This window comes from Cervus canadensis, chromosome X (genome assembly GCF_019320065.1).
Source record: "Cervus canadensis isolate Bull #8, Minnesota chromosome X, ASM1932006v1, whole genome shotgun sequence".
Taxonomy (NCBI): Eukaryota; Metazoa; Chordata; class Mammalia; order Artiodactyla; family Cervidae; genus Cervus; species Cervus canadensis.
In genome coordinates, this window is record NC_057419.1 from 84,166,656 (window position 1) to 84,187,473 (window position 20,818).

At 34.0% G+C, this 20,818-nt stretch overlaps 1 protein-coding gene across 5 annotated transcripts in view; it reads left to right on the plus strand.

Moving 5' to 3' along the window:
* The window catches only part of PCDH11X (protocadherin 11 X-linked), a 985,621-nt gene that overhangs the window by 51,071 nt on the left and 913,732 nt on the right, over positions 1–20,818 (plus strand). For all 5 annotated transcript variants that reach the window (XR_006267489.1, XM_043458684.1, XM_043458686.1 and 2 more), the window contains exon 2: positions 11,344–11,930. Coding sequence is in view for 4 of the 5 variants with exons in the window: in XM_043458684.1 (XP_043314619.1) it covers positions 11,391–11,930 (540 nt within the window). In the remaining variant the exon portion in view is untranslated. The remainder of the gene's footprint in view (positions 1–11,343; positions 11,931–20,818) is intronic.

Genomic DNA, 20,818 nt, shown 5'->3' on the forward strand with positions numbered 1-20,818 from the left:
AACAAGTTACCAATCTCTTAAAAATATTCACTATCTACTAGTTTCAAGATTTAATGTCATAAAACAGCATTCATTACTAAATAATTCAATAATAAATTTTACTTCATCATTTCAGTTTATCATTTTTTGGTCCTTTGCCTATGAATTGGTTACCCCAGCCATGATTGCCACTTTGCTGGATGCATGCATAGCTCAAGATTATTTTCCTCTTTCTCTAAATTAGCACTGTCCAATGGAACTTTTTGCCATGGTAGAAATGTTCTATAACCTGCAGTGTCCAATACTGTAGCCCCTTGTCACATTTGCCTATTTTCCCTGAACACTTGAAATGTGCCTAGTACAACTGAGCAATTGAATTTTTAATTTAATTTTTATAGATACATATGACCAGGGTGACTATACTGAATTGAATATTTCCAGATGCTTATGGTCTAAATATGACTATAGAGTGAAAAATATACTTCTTTGATTTTTGAGGGTCTAATTGTCTTTTCTTCTCTGAAGTTTTATTCTTGTGCCGTCCACAAAATCAAGTCCTGATACAAAGCAATTTTGTCGTGAATATCACTGGCCTTCATTTTCCAGGGTTGTCAGTTTATAGGAAGAATTAATGCAGCATGTGATCACAATTTCCTAGAGTGAGTGTCTGTTTAATAAGTGTGAAATATTTCTGGTCATGATAGCTTATTCTATCATCTCCATTAAAGTATTGAATTCCTTTGCAAAGGATAAATAATTTTCAGTATTTCAAATATTTCTTAGAATAATAAGCAAGTGTGAGAACACTGATATACATTTATCATCTGTTCAGAAATTGTGAGTTATCTAAAATAATAGAATGACCATTTTTCACTTATTTCATACTCTATTTCAGTTGAAATCATCACAATGTAAGTTGTAATTCTAAAAACCAAACATTTTTTTTTTAGGGGGGAGTAAAGTAATACAAATAATTTGAACCTCAGGAGATACCTAACAGGAAGAATTATGTCTTTGTTTACATTCTTTGGCAAACTTTTCCAAAATCAATGTGAAATGTATTTTCCAGAAGATTAAGTTTTTGTTTTTGTTTTGCAAACCTTCATAAATAAGCAAAGTTAGTTATGTTCTTCATAAGCAGGGAAAGAGCTAAACTAAAAAAAAAAGAAATCGGTTATAGAAACAATTCCTTTATGAAAATGGGGCTGACCCTACAATATAAGTTTCTTGTACAAATTAAGAACTGACAGAAGGTTGTGTTTAATTAATAAATGCTAATTCTATTTTTAAAGCCAAAATTCTGTATGATTATTGTCCTGCCCCAAATTAAATGCATCAAAATGTGCCTTGTGTAGTCTCATTTAGGGTTTCAAATGTTTTTTTACCCTTTGATTCATTGATGTCATCATTTTAAACTTGTCATCCAGTTTGAGTTTTGAAGTGAAACAAAATGAAAATCTCAGTATGAATATTAAAATATGTATAAGGGAATAAGAATTAAAAGTAGAAGGGAATTTGGCTGAACTTTCAGACTGAGGTACTTGTTATTAGGTAGTTGATTAACCAAAGAGCAAAACTGGTTTTTTAAAAGTTGCTGTGTCATTTTGCTTAGTGGTCTATGAAGTGTAGCCACTGATTGAGGATTTATGTCACCCTGAAGTCATCTTACCAGGAAAGGCTTCTTTGTCTCCCTGGGTGAATGAATGCAGCTATTAAGGATGAAAGTCAACATTTTGTTCTTTGGAACAATAGGTTGATAGATCCCATTCATTTTCCTATAACTGATATCTTACCTTGATTCATTTTTCAGACTATCAACTGGAATCTTGTTTTTAACACCATTTCCAAGATTCTGGTGGTATATCTCATTTGCTTTTAACTGTTGAATTTATTGCATCATGATTTTGATAAATTAGAAGCTAAATAGAAAATATACCAAGTCATCACGTTTTTTTTTCTGATTAGACCTATACTGTTTTATTATTAATTTCTGATGATAGGAATTAATAAAAGTATTCACTTATCCTTACATATCTGAAAATCAAAATAGACTCTTCAATAAATTCTCAGTGAAGTCAGAAATTTATCCCATTTATTTACCTTCTTTAAACATGATCATTTAGAGGATCTCTAGAGTGTGAAATTACCAACTATTCAATATAAATATTTAATACATAAATCAATGCCTACAGATATTCATAAAAATCATATGGTTGTTATAAAGATTAAAAGAAATAACTGATTTGAAACTACTTAGAGAAATTAAAATGCTACACCAAATGGAAATTATCCTTTTATCCTCAGTGAATCTAGGAACTATTTGTTATGATAGTATGTTACTTACAGACCAAACATATTAAAGTAATTGCTAGGTATTGAAGTAATCATGCTTAAATTCACTTCAAGGTAATAAATCAAATCCCTTACATTATACAGTGCAAGTGACAAATAGATTCAAGAGATAGATCTGATAGACAGAGTGCCTGAAGAACTCTGGACAGAGACAGGCTCAATGAAGGACAGAAATGGGATGGACCTAACAGAGGCAGACGATATTAAGAAGGGGTGGCAAGAATACACAGAAGAACTATACAAAAAAGATCTTCACCACCCAGATAATCATGATGGTGTGATCACTCACCTAGAGTCAGACATCCTGGAATGTGATGTCAAGTAGGCCTTAGGAAGCATCACTATGAACAGTGGGTGTGATGGAATTCCAATTGAGTTACTTCAAATTCTGAAAGATGATGCTGTGAAGGTGATGCACTCACTATGCCAGCAAATTTGGAAAATTCAGCAGTGGCCACAGGACTGGAAAAGATCTGTTTTCATTCCAATCCCAAAGAAAGGCAATGCCAAAGAATGCTCAAACTACCACACAATAGCACTCATCTCACACACTGGCAAAGTAATGCTCAAAATTCTCCAAACCAGATTTCAACAGTGCATGAACCCATGAACTTCCAGATGTTCAAGCTGGATTTAGAAAGGCAGAGGAACCAGAGATCAAATTGCCAACATTCATTTGGATCACTGAAAAAGCAAGAGAATTCCAGAAAAACATCTACTTCTGCTTTATTGACTACACCAAAACCTTTGACTGCGTGGATCAGCAGACCACCTGACCTGCCTCCTGAGAAATCTGTGTGCAGGTCAAGAAGCAACAGTTAGATCCAGACATGGAAAAACAGACAGGTTCCAAACAGGGAAAGGAGTATGCAAGGCTGTATATTGTCACCCTGCTTATTTATAACTTATATGCAGAGCACATCATGTGAAATGCCAAGCTGGATGAAGCACTAGCTGAAATCAAGATTGCTTTGAGAAATGTCAATAACCTCAGATATGCAGATAACACCATCCTTATGGCAGAAAGTGGAAAAGAACTAAAGAGCCTCCTGATGAAAGTGAAAGAGGATAGTGAAAAAGTTGACTTAAAACTCAACATTCAGAAAACTAATATTATGGCATCTGGTCCCATCACATTATGGCTAATAGATGGGGAAACAATGGAAACAGAGAGAGACTATGTTTTTGGGCTCCAAAATCACTGCAGATGGTGACTGCAGCCATGAAATTAAAAGACACTTGCTCCTTGGAAGAAAAGCTATGGCCAACCTAGACAGCATATTAAAATAGAAACATTACTTTGCCAATAAAGGTCCATCTAGTTAAAGCTACCATTTTTCCAGTAGTCATGTATGGATATGAGAGTTGGGCTATAAAAAAAGCTGAGCACCGAAGAATTGATGCTTTTGAAGTGTAGTGTTGGCGAAGACTCTTGAGAGTCCCTTGGGACTGCAAGGTGATCCAATCAGTCAATCCTAAAGGAAATCAGTTCTGAATATTAATTGGAAGGATTGATACTGAAGCTGAAACTCCAGTATTCGGCCACCTGATGTGAAGGACTGTCTCACTGGAAAAGACCCTGATTCTGGGAAAGACTGAAGTCAGGAGGAAAAGGGGATGACAGAAAATGAAATGGTTGGATGGCATCAGTGACTCGATGGACATGAGTTTGAGCAAGCTTCAGGAGTTGCTGATGGGACAGTGAGGCTTGGCATGCTGCAGTCCATGGGGTCGCAAAGAGTTGGACATGACTGAGCGGCTGAACTGAACTGAAATGAACAAGGTGATAAAAGGACATATGATGATTAGCAACAATTATATTTTTGCCAAATGAAATAGGTCTCTTGCTTGATTAATCTGTAAAGTCATGTTTCAAATGCTCTCTAAATCATGTTTAAAAATCCAGAAAATTTAATATAAAAGAGCACCCTTCACAAATTGTCTTATAAGTGATTTTTGAGCATTGATTATTAACAAATTTGAAGCCCTGTTAGAGAACACTGCACTAACTGTTGTGGAGTATTAATGTTAACCTTTTAGTTATTTCTGTCTCTTTGTGATCCCATAGAATGAAAAGAACATAAACATGTTATATATTTATTTATTTAAAAAAAAATTTTAGCAGCACCACACATATGCGGGGATCTTAGTTTCCTCACCATGGGTCATACCCATGTGCCCTGCAGTGGAAACATGTAATCTTAACCACTGTACTGCCAAGCACATCCCTGATAAAACATAAACTTTTTTTTAGAAGGAAGAAACACTGATGGAATCCACTTCTTGGAGAAGATTAGACCCATACAAATGTACAATAAATGAGCCCTTTGTGGAATAAAATTTAATAAAAATATCAGTTTTATAGAATTAAATTACCCTACTTAATCTTTCATTTTGACATTTCAAGTGTCAGAGTACATGGGAAATAGTCATATCAAATAGGAAAGTCAGTGCACCTACCCCACTCTACTTGTAGTCAATCCCTTTGAAAGTATTTGAGTTTATCAGTTGCTCCCATTTGTCTTTCACCAGATGTGGTTGCTTTTCTTGACATGTCCTACATGGCTTCTTGTCAACCTGAAGAACTACACTGTTGTTTTCCCAGTCTGTGAAAAAAGCTTTGTGCATGAAAACAAGAACATGGAAGCAATTATATAATATATTATGATTGTTCATTTGTCTATTTTTGACTTCATGAGACATTATAGTAATTAAATTACAGTGATGAGAGCCAAGTGGAGTTAGGATCATGTGCAACATACATATATTTCTTATTTTCATATAATATTTAAATTTGTACTAATTTTAAGAATTTGTTATTGTAGCATGTAAGACACTCATTCATATAGAATTACTTTAAATATGCATGTGTGTGTGTGTGTGTGTTAGTCACTCAGTCGTGTCTGACTCTTTGTGACCCCATGGACTTTGGCCTGCCAGGCTCCTCTGTCCATGGAATTCTCTAGTCAAGAAACTGGAGTGGGTATTTCCTTCTCCAGGGGGTCTTGCAGACCCAGGGATCGAACCCTGGTCTCCTGCATTGCAGGCAGATTCTTTACTGTCTGAACTACCAGGAACGCTCCATATACTTTATTACTAGTTAAATACAGCACTACATTGAAGGAAAATGTAATAAACATGTCAGGGAAATTATGCAGTGGAATTCTTCTGACAAACTATTTGAATACCACTTTTATGGCTTGAAATCTCTAGAACTGCATATAGTAAAGACTTAGTTCCCCTATCTGTTTACTTTTTTAAATCTAAATTGCTCAGAGACTATAAAATAAATTTGCATTTTTGCTTTTCATATTTTAAAATTTCAAAGTTGCTTATTTTGTTTCTACTTTTGCTTTCTCTGATTGTCATGATTCTGTCCAACTATGACTGTTGCCTACCTAATCACTATATATTGCCTGTAAAAACAGTACTTAAATAATGTTGGCACTACTGAAACTTGTAGAAAATTTTAATTCTCTGTATCTGTTTTCATTGTACCTCCCTTATGAGTTTCCAAACTAACAGTCGACTATAATAACAGGATGTGGATGTGGGAGCATGGTAAAGAAATTTAATCTTATAGTTTGTTCATGGCAGAGGGAAAATTAGAGCCAAATTATGGTTATGTGCAGGCTTCCCTGGTGGCCCAGCAGTAAAGAATCCACCTACCAATGCAGGAGACTCAGGTTCAATCCTTGGGTCAGGAAGATCCCCAGAAGAAGGAAATGGCAACCCACCCCAGTATCCTTGACTGGAAAATCCCATGGACAGAGGAGCCTGGTGGGCTACAGTCTATGGACCCCCAGTGAGTCAAACACTATCAACTAAACACCACCAACAACAAAAGTATGTGCATAGGAATCTTTACACTAAATATCTGAGTTAAATTCATCATGCTTCCAGAAAATTAAGCAATGGCTCTTTCTATCCATATTTAGTAGCTAAATTTCTGTACTGGTCATTCAAAAAATTAAACTCAGCATTTTAAAAGAGACTTCAAAATTTTAAACACAACAATGCATTTTCAAGTGGTAAATGCAAGGGTTTGAATCAAATTTTGGAGACTGAGGTAATTTTGATGCATATTTATATCATGCATGTTTACATCCTGATAGAGGCAGAGTAAACTTTGTTATACATTGGTTGAACACTCAAAAACGATCTGGAATATTTCTATTATCAAATATCCTCTGTGAGGGCAGAGGATTTTGCCTGTTTTGCTCACTGATTTATTCTCAGTGCCTACAACAGTGCCTGGTATATATGAACTCCTTAAAAATATCTGTTGAACGTGTGACTACACCTTCATGAAAGTAATTACTAACTGGACAGTAACTATTCCTTCTAGGTTTGCAATATGTTCAGTTCAGTTCAGTTCAGTCGCACAGTCGTGTCTGACTCTTTGCAACCCCATGAACCACAGCACACCGGGCCTCCCTGTCCATCACCAACTCCCGGAGTCCACCCAAACCCTTGCCACTGAGTTGGTGATGCCATCCAACCATCTCATCCTCTGTCAACCCCTTCTCCTCCTGCCCTCAATCTTTCCCAGCATCAGGGTCTTTTCCAATGAGTCAGCTCTTCGCATCAGGTGGCCAGAGTATTAGAGTTTCAGCTTCAACATCAGTCCCTCCAATGAACACCCAGGACTGATCTCCTTTAGGATGGACTGGTTGGATCTCCTTTCAGTCCAAGGGACTCTCAAGAGTCTTCTCCAACACCACAGTTCAAAAGCATGAATTCTTCGGTGCTCAGCTTTCTTTATAGTCCAACACTCACAGCCGTACATGATCACTGGAAAAACCATAGCCTTGACTAGATGGATCTTTGTTGGCAAAGTAATGTCTCTACTTTTTAATATGCTGTCTAGGTTGGTCATAACTTTCCTTCCAAGGAGTAAGCGTCTTTTAATTTCATGGCTGCAGTCACCATATGCAGTGATTTTGGAGCCCAGAAAAATAAAGTCAGCCACTGTTTCCACTATTTCCCCATCTATTTGCCATGAAGTGATGGGACCGGATGCCATGATCTTAGTTTTCTGAATGTTGAGCTTTAAGCCAACTTTTTCACTCTCCTCTTTCACTTTCATCTAGAGGCTCTTTTTTTCTTCACTTTCTGCCATAAGGGTGGTGTCATCTGCATATCTGAGGTTACTGATATTTCTCCTGGCAATCTTGATTCCACCTTGTGCTTCTTCCAGCCCAGCATTTCTCATGATGTACTGTGCATATAGTTAAATAAGCAGGGTGACAATACACAGCCTTGACATATTCCTTTTCTTATTTGGAACCAGTCTGTTGTTCCATGTCCAGGTCTAACTGTTGCTTCCTAACCTGTATACAGGTTTCTCAAGAGGCAGGTCAGGTGATCTTGTATTCCTATCTCTTTCAGAATTTTCCACAGTTTATTGTGATCCACACAGTCAAAGGCTTTGGCACAGTCAATAAAGCAGAAATTGATGTTTTTCTGGAACTCTCTTCCTTTTTCGATGATCCAGCGGATGTTGGCAATTTGATCTCTGGTTCCTCTACCTTTTCTAAATAAGTTCGGCTAAATTTTAGAAATTGAAGTATCTTTTTTCACAATTTATTTTTCTGGTTTTCTAAACCTCTGAGAGAACTTCCAGTGATGAAACACATTTTAAAATGTTTTATTTGATGCTATTATTAAAAGTAAAATAGAACATATTTTGAATGGATTGGGATAGCAGGACTGCTTAGAATTAGATCGTTTTCTTAATCCTCCCTCTTGTGTAGAGATTGCAACAGGCATGCAATGCTTAAAAAAAAAAGATCTATAGTATTCTTCTGCCAGTTGTAATAATGCATAATAACTAAGGGTAAGATAAGAATAGAGTGGTAGTTTAATTCTTACTGTAACTGCCCTATTTTTATTTTTGCTTATGTTTGCATGGTATTTATAAAATCACACACAGACACTCAATTTTTTTAGATGTCCTAGCTTTGCAGTAGGAGACACATATATGTATGCATATTGACACATAGTAAGCAAAAATGGGGTGTTTTTATTCTCTCACATTCATTAAGGAGGGTAAGGCCAATAATTCACAAGAGAATGAGTTGAAAAGGTTTCTATATTATGTAATCCCAGTGCTCATCATTGAGCAAATGATGCTAAAAATACCACAGGCAATAGTCTTTTTGTGTTGTTTACTAGGATAGAAAATGTCTTCAGCATTAGCATTACTCACCATGATACTTAATTTAAAAAAAAATGATACCAACTCTTTAACATAGGAAAGTGGTTGGACCCATGATATATAATTTTTAAATTCTGTGATAAAAATTTATAAAATGAGATGCTTCAGATCTATTTACCTCATTACTTGGTTCTGTTCATGACCCAAACTATCTCAATGATTGCAACAAATGCATTTATTCTGTTACTGATTGCAAATGGGTAGGTTTCTTTTTCCCCGCTTTTGTCTTCAGGCCTGTCAATATGCATATTTTCTAAATTGTTTTAATGTAATACACTATCTGGCATAATCAGATCATAATATCCATAGCAAGTTATTTATATCATTTCATGATGTTTTTAGAACAATAATTAAAATTTTTTGCAGTTTTTTTTCCATTTATTTTTATTAGTTGGAGGCTAATTACTTTAAAATATTGTAGTGGTTTTTGCCATACATTGACATGAATCAGCCATGGATTTACATGTGTTCCCCATCCCAATCCCCCCTCCCACCTCCCTCTCCACCCGATCCCTCTGGGTCTTCCCAGTGCACCAGCCCCGAGCACTTGTCTCATGCATCCAACCTGGGCTGGTGATCTGTTTCACCCTTGATAATATACATGTTTCGATGCTGTTCTCTCAAAACATCCCACCCTCGCCTTCTCCCAGAGTCCGAAAGTCTGTTCTGTACATCTGTGTCTCTTTTTCTGTTTTGCATATAGGGTTATCGTTACCATCTTTCTAAATTCCATATATATGCGTTAGTATACTGTATTGGGCTTTATCTTTCTGGCTTACTTCACTGTTTATAATGGGCTTCAGTTTCATCCATCTCATTAGAACTGATTCAAATGAATTTTTTTTGTAAATTTTAAATTGGTTATTAACTACCAGTGAAAACTGAGAATTTCCTTAATTAGATACCTTAGTGCATTAATAGTTTTCTCTATTTTTTATTTTTTAAAAATCTCTAACAGATTTTTTAATTGACCATCTATCATCTGATTCTTTAAAATTTTGGAATGAATTGATAGCTATATTAATCCATACTTAATTATAAAAATATAATGTCCTACAGGGTTTAGAGCAGTGTAATACAAATTTCTCTTTGTGTTTATAGAGCATATCATTGATACATACAAATAACATCCAGAAGCATATTATGATATATCATGATACTAGATATTAAAACATATTTAATATGCCAAATTGAGACTATATCCAACAAATAAAATTGAGAATAGGAATTGAGAATTAATATACAAATTGAAGAGAAATTTGCAAATTACAAATAAATAAAAGTTCCTGTTTGAACATTATCAGAACTAAACTGAAATAAAATGGCAAATTTTAGGGAATGAAAAGTAATAAACAAGGAGGGGGAAAGCAGCCAGAGATATTGTTTGTTTTTGGACTCTCTATTTTAACTTCACAAATTTTTTTTAAATGCCCTTCTTATTTCTAAATTCTAGTCAAGCTGTTTCTTTTAGTTGGGTAATTCTTATGCTTCAGAGTCAGACACAACTTAGTGACTGAAAAACAACAACAGTTATGTCAGTTTGAAGATGTGAAAACCCATTTTTACATGGACTACTTCATGCAAACAATAAACAAATTCTGTGAGTTGGTATGTCTTGTATTCCAGTTCTCTCACTGTTCAGATGCTAACAAATCATAAATATACAAATTTAAACTGGTGATATAGCTTCTGTTTCAGTATCTCCAACTACATGGAATTCAGTCTCTCCTGAAAAATCATTATTTTTCTAGAATTAATAGACAGCTCTTCATGTTGATCTGAAAGTTGCCTCTTTGTAATTTTATACCAGATCTTGTTCCTCTCATTCAAAAAAAGACAACTTTAATCCCTTTTTCACACAATTGTCCTTCCCATGTTTAAGCATTTGCCATATCAAACCCTCTCTCTCTGAAAAGACATTTCTTCTTTAATCCAAACTTCCTAATCTAGATCTATATTTACATTTTGAGGCCCAGAGCTGAACACATGGAATATTGCATAAAACATTCATTTCACATGGAAGAACTGCATTTGAAAGCCACGTTGTAACAAAGAGTAAATGAGTATATTTTTGTTATTAGTGACAAATATCCCTTTACTTTTCCTTAACTATTGAATGAAATGTTTTAAATGATTTTTATTACTTTTGACTATCTTTTTTAAAAAATGTATTTTTAATTGAAGGACAATTGTTTTACAATACTGCATTACTTTTACTTTATTTTTAAACATTTTTTAAATTTTATTTTAATTGGAGGCTAATTACAATATTTAGTGGTTTTTCCATACTGCATTACTTTTAACTATCTTATTATAACATTATCTTTTATATATTTTCTCAATGATGAACACCTTTATAAATACTTTGGGTCTCATATAATCAAGGTATCTTGCTTAATTATCTTTCATTTTAATGTAAAATGCATAATATTAGATTAAAAACAAATCTGTCATTAGTTTATTTAAGAGAGTCTACTGTGCTAGTATTTTCGTTAGTGATTTTGGTATTTTTTAATTTTATTGAATTATAGTTGATTTACAAGGTTGTTTTATTAATTTCTGCTGTACAGCAAAGTGATTCAATTATACATATACATATTCTCATTCATATTCTTTTCCATTGTGTTTTATTACAGGATATTGAATATAGTTCCCTGTGGTATACAGTAGGACCTTGTTATTTCATTTAATGATTTTAACTGAAAACTGAGCATTTAGTTAACTTACATTTAGTACTTGGCTTTAATAATTTCTTCTTCCTCTTCCTGTTTCTTTTCTCTTCTCTTTGACAGTTCTCCGCGGGGGATACAAAAAACACCCTAGTGCAATCCTGCCTGGTATGGACTTGTTGTCCGGGACGTATATATTTGCGGTTTTGTTAGCATGTGTCGTGTTTCAGTCTGGCGCCCAGGAGAAGAACTACACCATTCGGGAAGAAATGCCAGAAAACGTCCTCATAGGCGACTTGCTGAAAGACCTCAACTTGTCGCTAATTCCAGACAAGTCTTTAACAACTCCTATGCAATTCAAGTTAGTATACAAGACCGGAGATGTGCCACTGATTCGAATTGAAGAGGGCACAGGTGAGATCTTCACTACTGGAGCTCGCATTGATCGTGAGAAATTGTGTGCTGGCATCATAGTGGACACCCGTTGCTTTTATGAAGTGGAGGTTGCCGTTCTGCCGGATGAAATATTTAGATTGGTTAAAATACGTTTTCTGATAGAAGACATAAATGATAATGCACCATTATTCCCTGCAACGGTTATCAATATATCAATTCCCGAGAACTCTGCTATAAACTCTCGATATGCTCTCCCAGCGGCCATTGATCCAGACACAGGAATAAATGGAGTTCAAAACTACCAACTAATTAAGGTGCGTTTTAAAAATACTTTGTTAAAGACAGCTCAATTTTTAAAGGGAAAAAAAGGGGATCTTAGTGTACTTCATACTTTGAATGATTCATCTCCACAATTATTTGAAGTTTAAAGCATAGCAGAGAAAATTTATCAATGCAATTTTTGCAATGGCATGGGGTTAAGAATCATCTTAAGCATATTCATTTTCAAGCAACTGTTTGTGTTTCCACTAACAATCTATTATAGGAGTCAGACAAGGAGCTCAGCATTGCTGCTTAAAAATCAATAACTTACCCAACATCTTACTTTTCATCTGTCTAGTCATGACTCTGCCTCAAACTTGGCCTGAATAAGCAAATCTAAGCATTAAGAATGAATCCACAAAATCTATCAGTTTTTCTAAGTGATTATTTTAGACAGAAAGCTTTATCTTGTCATTTAAAATGATGCCAAATAAATCTACTTTAGGGGTGAATAGAACTTTTTTATTACTAGCATTTCTACACTTATATAGTAATAACAAATATATTTCATGCTGATTTCAAGTCAAGGAAAGATTTAAGCATCTGAGTCACAAAATAAGATTAAATTTTAGACACGTGTTGTTAATGTTAAATGTTTTCATTTTGTTCCAAATCTTTGAAAACACAGAACATTCATTTGCTATAAACGGTAAGTTTTTTTTTTTAGCTAAAAAATTCCTTACTCTAAAGAACCTATTTGGTTTGATTTGGACCTTGTGGTGGGAAATGCAGAGGGAAGAATAGATGAAATATTTGATATTCTTTAAAATCGTGAAGAGGGAATGAATTTATCAAGTGGGTGATTCCTTTTAATTACCTATATGGTATATAGAGTAGTAGAAAACTCAGATTTGTGTATGTGAAATAATGCATACCCAAGTAATACATACATAATCACTTGAATGATTTTGGGAAATGTGTAAAAGAACAAATGTGCAGATATTATATAGACATGGTCAAGTGATTGTCAAAGTTTTATAAGCATTTTCTGACTATTCACTACCAGATTATGATTATCATAATGACCAATGATTAAAAGAACATATAAATAAAATATTTTTATGTATATCATCTGAAGATTTTTGCTGATGCTGATATGTTGTAGAGATGTATTTATTTACAAATACATTCATAAATCTAACTCTAGAGATCTTTTGAGTAATTTCAAGTGAAATGCAAATTTGTGTGTGAATTATAAGAAGTAAAAACAGAAAAAGGATGAATGTTATAAATGAGCATTTTTAGGTAAGGTCCCTACAGTGGTATCCCTTTATTTGATGAAATGGAAAAATATGCAGGAGTCAGAAAGATATAGATCACAATTTTGTGCTTGTGACCAACTAGAAAAGCCACCTCCAGCTTAATCTTTATGACCTTTAGTTTCTCCAATCATAATATGAGGATGGTGCTATAAACATCATAGGAGTAAAATTGGGAAGAGTAAGCACTAAGTAGAGGGTAGATATACCTGCATAAAATATTTTTGGAGATGGATTGAAACAATTAACTGTTTATAGATATGTGAGGCTTATCACTTTAAATAGTAATTGTGTAGCAGAGTGGATACTATCTCTAGAGTTACAATGTCCAGTAAAACTTTCTGCATCAATGAGGGAAGTTCTGTAATCTGTGGTTTCAAATATGGTAGCTACTGGCCACAAGTGGCTATTGAGTACTTGAAATGTGGTTAGTGTTACCAAGGAACTGAATTTTTAATTTTACTTAATCTTAATTTTAGTAGCCACCTGTGGTAACTGGCTACCGTATTGGAGAGCATAGCTAAAACAAAGAAAAAATAGTTTATTGAAATCAAAATGAGACCTTACCAAATTTAAATCAAGAATTAGTAATAGGATCTCTTCACCCAACCATCCTGACAAAAGTGTTATTTTGAAATGTAGTGCTTTACTCAAAGAATAATTTTGTCATGTTTCCCTCAGGGCAACTTAATGAACTTCCAAGAAATTTGTTTGTCATGAAAGCTGCTTAACAAATTCAAATAAAACAAATAAACCCACTGGAATGATTTAGGTTTGTTGAAGTCTTTTTTCATTTGAATTTCTTTGAAAGATTGTCAGCAAGTGACATAAAGACAGGCTCACTAGAGGTACTGAGATGAGTCTTAGAAATAGATATGCTCTAAAATTTCATTCTGTTTTAGAATGTGCGCTAAACCAAAAGTGAACTATATGATATACCTAAAGCACTGGGGTATTTGTACGGCCCCATGGGCAAATACTGTCCTGACAGCTTGTTAAAAATAATGAGAATGGAACACAGAACATACCCCTGGGCTTGCAGAAGGCTATGACATGTGTTAACTGATTGCACTCTGACTTACAAAAAGGTCCTGTCATGAAAGTGGCATATATACTGGGGGGGATAGGGAGGTTAAATAAAAAGAAAGAAAATAAACATGTTACAATCCATCCATAAAGTTTATTAAAGTGTTATAATTTGAAAGTAAGCCAACCATAATAATTTATTTTAAAAGATACCCTGTCCTGCAGAATAGGTTGAAAATTGAATTAATGTTAACTTGTTTTATATTTGCTGAATAGATAGGACTAGCAAAATCACAGTTTATCCTAAGGAAGTATGAGATTTGTACTTAAACGTTCAGATAACAAAGGGAGAGAAGTGGGAGATACAGGAGAAAATTAGGTCAGTTTACACATGAAAGGTCTTGTTATTAACAGATGTATGTTAATTAACAAGATAATTAACGGAAAATACAGTCATTTGATAAATGTCAAATTGTGTATAATAAAAAATAGTCTAGACAAAACTTATAATATTGATCTTCAAAACCATAACATATAGTTTAATTTCATTTACACATTTTTATGATATTATGTGTGCTTTGAAATAAACAGGAAAGTGTTATTTCACATTTTAAATAGTTGGAAATTTCATTTCAGAGTAATAATTTATTTTGTTTATACTGATATGATTAGTAAATTGGAAACCAGAATAAGGTCTTCTGAATCTTAGATTTGATTGAGAGAAACACAGACAGACAGATAACCTTGAGAGTGGAGATCACAGAAAGTTTAACAGGAGAGAAAAGAAACAAAAGAAGGCAAAAAAAAAAAAAGTGAGGAATTAATGAGTAACATGATTAACAAGTGATTCTGCTTAGTACAAAGAAAGGTATGATGTAATAAAGCTTATATGACCATGGCAAGGTTAAATTGCAACTTTTCTGAGAGATTAGATTACTCTAAAGAAAAAAAAGATTCATGTATAAAAGTTTTTGATGTGAAAATTGTCACTTAAAAAAGCATCCAGAAATGAAATCTTCTCTTTTCCCTGTTTCAAGTAAACCCATGTTATAATGAGAATTTCCCAAGATATTCTGATTTAATTATCCTTAATTTGGACTAGCCATGCTAAAGATCTATAACTATATATCTGTTATACACACATATATATGTGTGTATACATATGCATGTATGCCATTTTAATACATGATAAATATACCATTTAAAAATGTTATTAAATAATATATTTTAAACTATATATATTATACATGGTATATAGTATACACTACATGGAAATTATACATACATATATGCATATTGTATACTATATATATAATTATCGCCTCTTGAGAAACCTGTATGCAGGTCAGGAAGCAACAGTTAGAACTGGACATGGAACAACACACTGGTTCCAAGTAGGAAAAGGAGTACGTCAAGGCTGTATATTGTCACCCTGCTTATTTAACTTATATGCAGAGTACATCATGAGAAACGCTGGGCTGGAGGAAGCACAAGGTGGAATCAAGATTGCCGGGAGAAATATCAATAACTTCAGATATGCAGATGACACCACCCTTATGACAGAAAGTGAAGAGGAACTACAAAGCCTCTTGATGAAAGTAAAAGATGAGAGTGAAAAAGTTGGCTTATGGCTCAACATTCAGAAAACTAAGATCATGGCATCTGGTCCCATCACCTCATGGAAATAAATGGGGAGACAGTGGAAACAGTGTCAGACTTTTTTTTTTTTTTTGGCTCCAAAATCACTGCAGATGGTGACTGCAGCCATGAAATTAAAAGACGCTTACTCCTTGGAAGGAAAGTTATGACCAACCTAGACCGCATATTAAAAAGCAGAGACATTACTTTGCCAACAAAGGTCCATCTGGTCAAGGCTATGGTTTTTCCAGTGGTCATGCATGGATGTGACAGTTGGACTGTGAAGAAAGCTGAGTGCCAATAAATTGATGCTTTTGAACTGTAGTGTCGGAGAAGACTCTCAAGAGTCCCTTGGACTGCAAGGAGATCAAACCAGTCCATCCTAAAGGAGATCAGTCCTGGGTGTTCATTGGAAGGACTGATGCTGAAGCTGAAACTCCAATACTTTGGCCACCTCATGCGAAGTGTTGACTCATTGGAAAAGACCCTGATGCTGGGAGGGATTGGGAGCAGGAGGAGAAGGGGTTGACAGAGGATGAGATGGCTGGATGGCATCACCGACTCGATGGGCATGGGTTTGGTTAGATTCCGGGAGTTGGTGATGGACAGGGAGGCCTGGTGTGCTCAGATTCATGGGGTCACAAAGAGCCGGACACGACTGAGCGACTGAACTGAACTGAACTGATGTGTCATCTATTACGTATATGCCACTTATTTTTAGTAGTATTTGATAGAATTATAAGTCGGAAATTACAGTGTGTTTTTAACTTCCACTTTATTATTCCAATGGCCTGTTACTTATAAAATATCTTTTCAAATTCTAAGTCTTGTCATCAGGGAAACAGTATATTCACAAACAGAAATACACTTCAAGCACCCAATCTGACTCAGGGTATGGATATAAACCACAGGGATTTACTTCTTCCTATGGTTGGAACTCAGGGGAAATTAGTTCATGTAATGATACTGCATATGTCTTCATTTTCTGCTTCAGATTTTCATCTTCTCCCACATATATCAATAGTAATATTTCTATACTAGCCCAGTGACAGCGTGTTGATTAGTTCCCTTGAGGCAGGCATGAAATGTTTCAAAGGTTGACTGTGCTGACGGAGCGTGAAGATCAAGTTTTTCTCAGATTGGTGACCACCCTCAAAGCCCTCACACATCTTTGCCCATCTCATAAGGCATCCTCATATTTCCATCCACCTCCAGAAAAATTTAATCTTCAAATAATCAAGGTTTGAGTCCTTGTTTCTATTTTGTTTAAAATAAGATACATGTGATTTTCACTTTTAAAACTAAATGAGAACCAAACATCTTCCCTCTTGATCAAGAACTTGGATTTATGAAACTAAGGTTATACTTAGATTTGCTTTGAAATCTGGGATTAGAAAATCCACATTGTGAAAATTGTGTCTACCATTAGATTTAGTAATCTTGAATATACTTGCCAAGAATGAGACATCAAATAATATGCTGTGGAGGCAAAGAGCAAGCAAACTTTATTATTCTGAAGGAATTAATATTTCTTTATCATATATATGCATAGCTTAACATAGTATGTAGTATAAGGAGGAGTGAGTACAAATTCAATAATGCCATTGCAGACATAATATGGTATAACAATGTGTTTAACCGCTTTAGAACACAGTTGCCTCTAAAGATATTCAGAAGGGTTTGAATATAGTGATTTCTTCATTTTTCTACTATAAAGTTTTATTTGGAAATTCAGCCTTTCCACTTTAAGATAAACTGATTTTATGGTCTTTGAATTCTGTGATGTGCAGATTAACATTTTTGATCTGTGTTAAAAAGTAAAAGAGATGACAATCAAATGCTGATGACCGTTCAGTCCCTGAAAGCTGGGGGTTATTATTAAAGTGCACCTCCAGTGGGGAAAAATGACAACATAAAACTCATTCTTTTCATAAATGGATCTTTATTAATGCTGTCAGGTCTTATTAAAATGAGAGTGTGACACTAATAGGATTAAGTAACTTTTGACTTCATTGCTATTATCAGAGTCCTGGTTAGTATAGTTCATTACTGCCTTTCATTAAATACATGTGTTATTAATAGTCCCAATGAAGCACATATATGTAGGACGTTTTAGATAGCTCAATTGTAGAATTTATAAATTGAGATTCTGAAGAGCAAATATGTCCCCAACTTTGATTAATTTACTCACATTCTACTATTTGACCTGATAATAGCAATGAGCTATAAGAAATACTGCTAAGTTTTATATCAATTAATATAAGGCACAGGTTTATTGATCTGTTATTCCATTGTTCACTATATCTAAATAAAATCAATTTGATGTTTAATTTTGTGCCTGCCAAAAGTAATGACTTACAACCTAAATAAATATGTATTTAATTACAAGTCAAAATTATTTGGTAGAGAACTCTAATGAAAACATGAGGTTTGGCTCCCATAGTTTTGACTGATGCTAGTAATCTAAAATAATAAACATTCCAATGTATGTAGTTAGTTGAGCATAAATTATTATTTTTTTGTCTATACCACTTTATACTGACTGTGTAACAACACTCAGAGAGCTGAAATATGATCTTACATTCAGTCGTACACCAAAAAAATTGGATTGGTAAAATGTTGGCACCTGAGGTGAAAACTTCTTGTTCAAAAGTGATGATAAAGGCAATGAGAAAAAAAAAAAAAAAAAAAAGACAATGAGGTCATTTTGGGGGAAATTTCTGATTTTGACCTAATTCGATCAAGAAATTAATTTATATAGCTTTATGTTTTTACCACACTTTATGCCTTTACCAAGCTTTATGTGAATTTGGACCAGTTTTGAGGAAATTATTCTTTAGCAAAAAATATAAAATGCATATGAAAATAGTTCTCATTTCAAAATAGAATGCTGAAAAAATTAATATTTTCCCTTTGTATTTATCAGTGTTCAGTCATCTTCATAAATCAATAAAAAGTGTGAATAATTCAATAGCATAATAGATCAAATAGGTTGCTTTGACTACAAATTAAATTTTAGTATATCTTTGCTGAAGTATCTTTTAGTTTCTGAATGCAGGTAGAATGTACCAGAGAAAAGAAAGTATTAGTTTCAGTTTAACTTTAAAACATAGAGCTTAAATAACTATTTTTGAAATATTATTTTTACATTGGTTTTTTGCTTGCATATATTTTTCAGTTGCTGTGAAATATAAGATGTAATTTTAGATGACCAGTCATAAGAAACATACTGTTTTTTTTTTTTTTTAAAGTTAAAGAATGTTTAGGGCTTCCCTGGTGGCTCAGATGGTACAGAAAGTGTGCATGCATGCTAAGTCACTTCAGTCATGTCCAGCTCTGTGTGACCCTATGGACCACAGGCCGCCAGGCTCCTCTTGCCCATGGGCTTCTCCAGGCAAGAATATTGCATTGGGTTGCATGCCCTGCATGGGATCTTTCCTACCCTGTGATTGAACCCGCTTCTCTTATGTCTCCTGCTTTGGCAAGTAGGTAATTTACCACTAGTGCCCCAAAGTGGTAATTTACCCCCGGAAAGCCCCAAAGAATGTTCAGCGGCATAATATTTTAATTGCTACATGTAGACATCTGTAAACTTTCAGGTAAACTAATAAAAGTAATACAAAGTTATATAATAGGAGATACAAATAAAAGAGTTTTTGAAAAAAGAACTTTTAAGCTTTGTTTCATTCAAAAAACAAGGAATTTTAAAAGTGGAATGTTGTAAAATGAAGCTTTAGGTTATCTAACCTAATTTATATTTATCCTTGAGATCTCAATCAGGAATTTTATTTTTATGGAATCAGGATATTCTCATGAACATTTTCATCCTTTTTCTTATTTTAAACATAGAAGCCCATTATTTTAAGTTTCTTCAATTGAATGAAGTGGAACTCTAAAGAATGGAAAGCTGTTCTACTAAATATTTTTAGTTGTAACAGCAATTGACTACTAACTAATATCTTAGTCCAATTCTAGTCATCTAAATTTAACATATACTTAATGAGTGCCCAGTATACAAAGTCTTGAGGGACAAAAATATGTTTGAGAAATAGTCACTGTCCCCAGGGAGCTTGTAACAGGCATTATGAGGAGTATATTTCACACTAATGGTAGTAAGGAAGAAAATATTCACTATATTAAAAGAACATTTTATCTTGAATTGGTCCTTCTGACATTAAGAATGGAATTATCTTTAAGTCTTCACAGTTTTCAGACAAGTTAAAATTTCCCAATCTACTTGTAGTAGATTTTCACCTAGCACTCATTAATTTCTGATATTTTATTTTTTACTAGGTCTGCAATTATGGCAGTCATACTTTGTCTCAACACTTATCTTCAAAACAATTTTGAGATTGGAAATAAAATCTTTTTGATGAAAATGTTAGTTCCTATTTTAGTGGTGGTAATTACATGAGTCTTTCTATTATCTTAATTATCAAACTTGTTATCTATGCCTCCAGTTTCTCTCCTTTATAATGGAGACAATTAAAATTAGCCTTATCTTGCAGGTAGGGATACTATAAAAATTAATGAAATAAGAAAAATATATAAAAGTTGCTGAGTGCCTTGAAGAAAATTGTATTATAAACAGTCATCAGTTTTGCTCTGTAGCTTAAGATTAATTATAGTCTTCCCAATTTTTCTAAAATTACACTTTATACTCTTCAAAAAGCTTATTTTACAACCTAATCTTTTCATGCATATTTTATGTATGTATACAGAGGAAACTGTGACAGCATTATTCTCTTTCTTAATCAATGCCACTGGCACCACATATATTTCTGGACTTAGTTCATTTTAAAACAACCATTTACTTTCTTTAGCTTACCTCTTTAATCAAATGTTTCATTCTCTTCATTTGTCTTTCCCTCCTCTTGGCCCTCCATATGACTATGATGCTGCTAATGTGAATACTTTCTCATATATAGCTTCTACCATCTGGAATTGCTTTATTTACA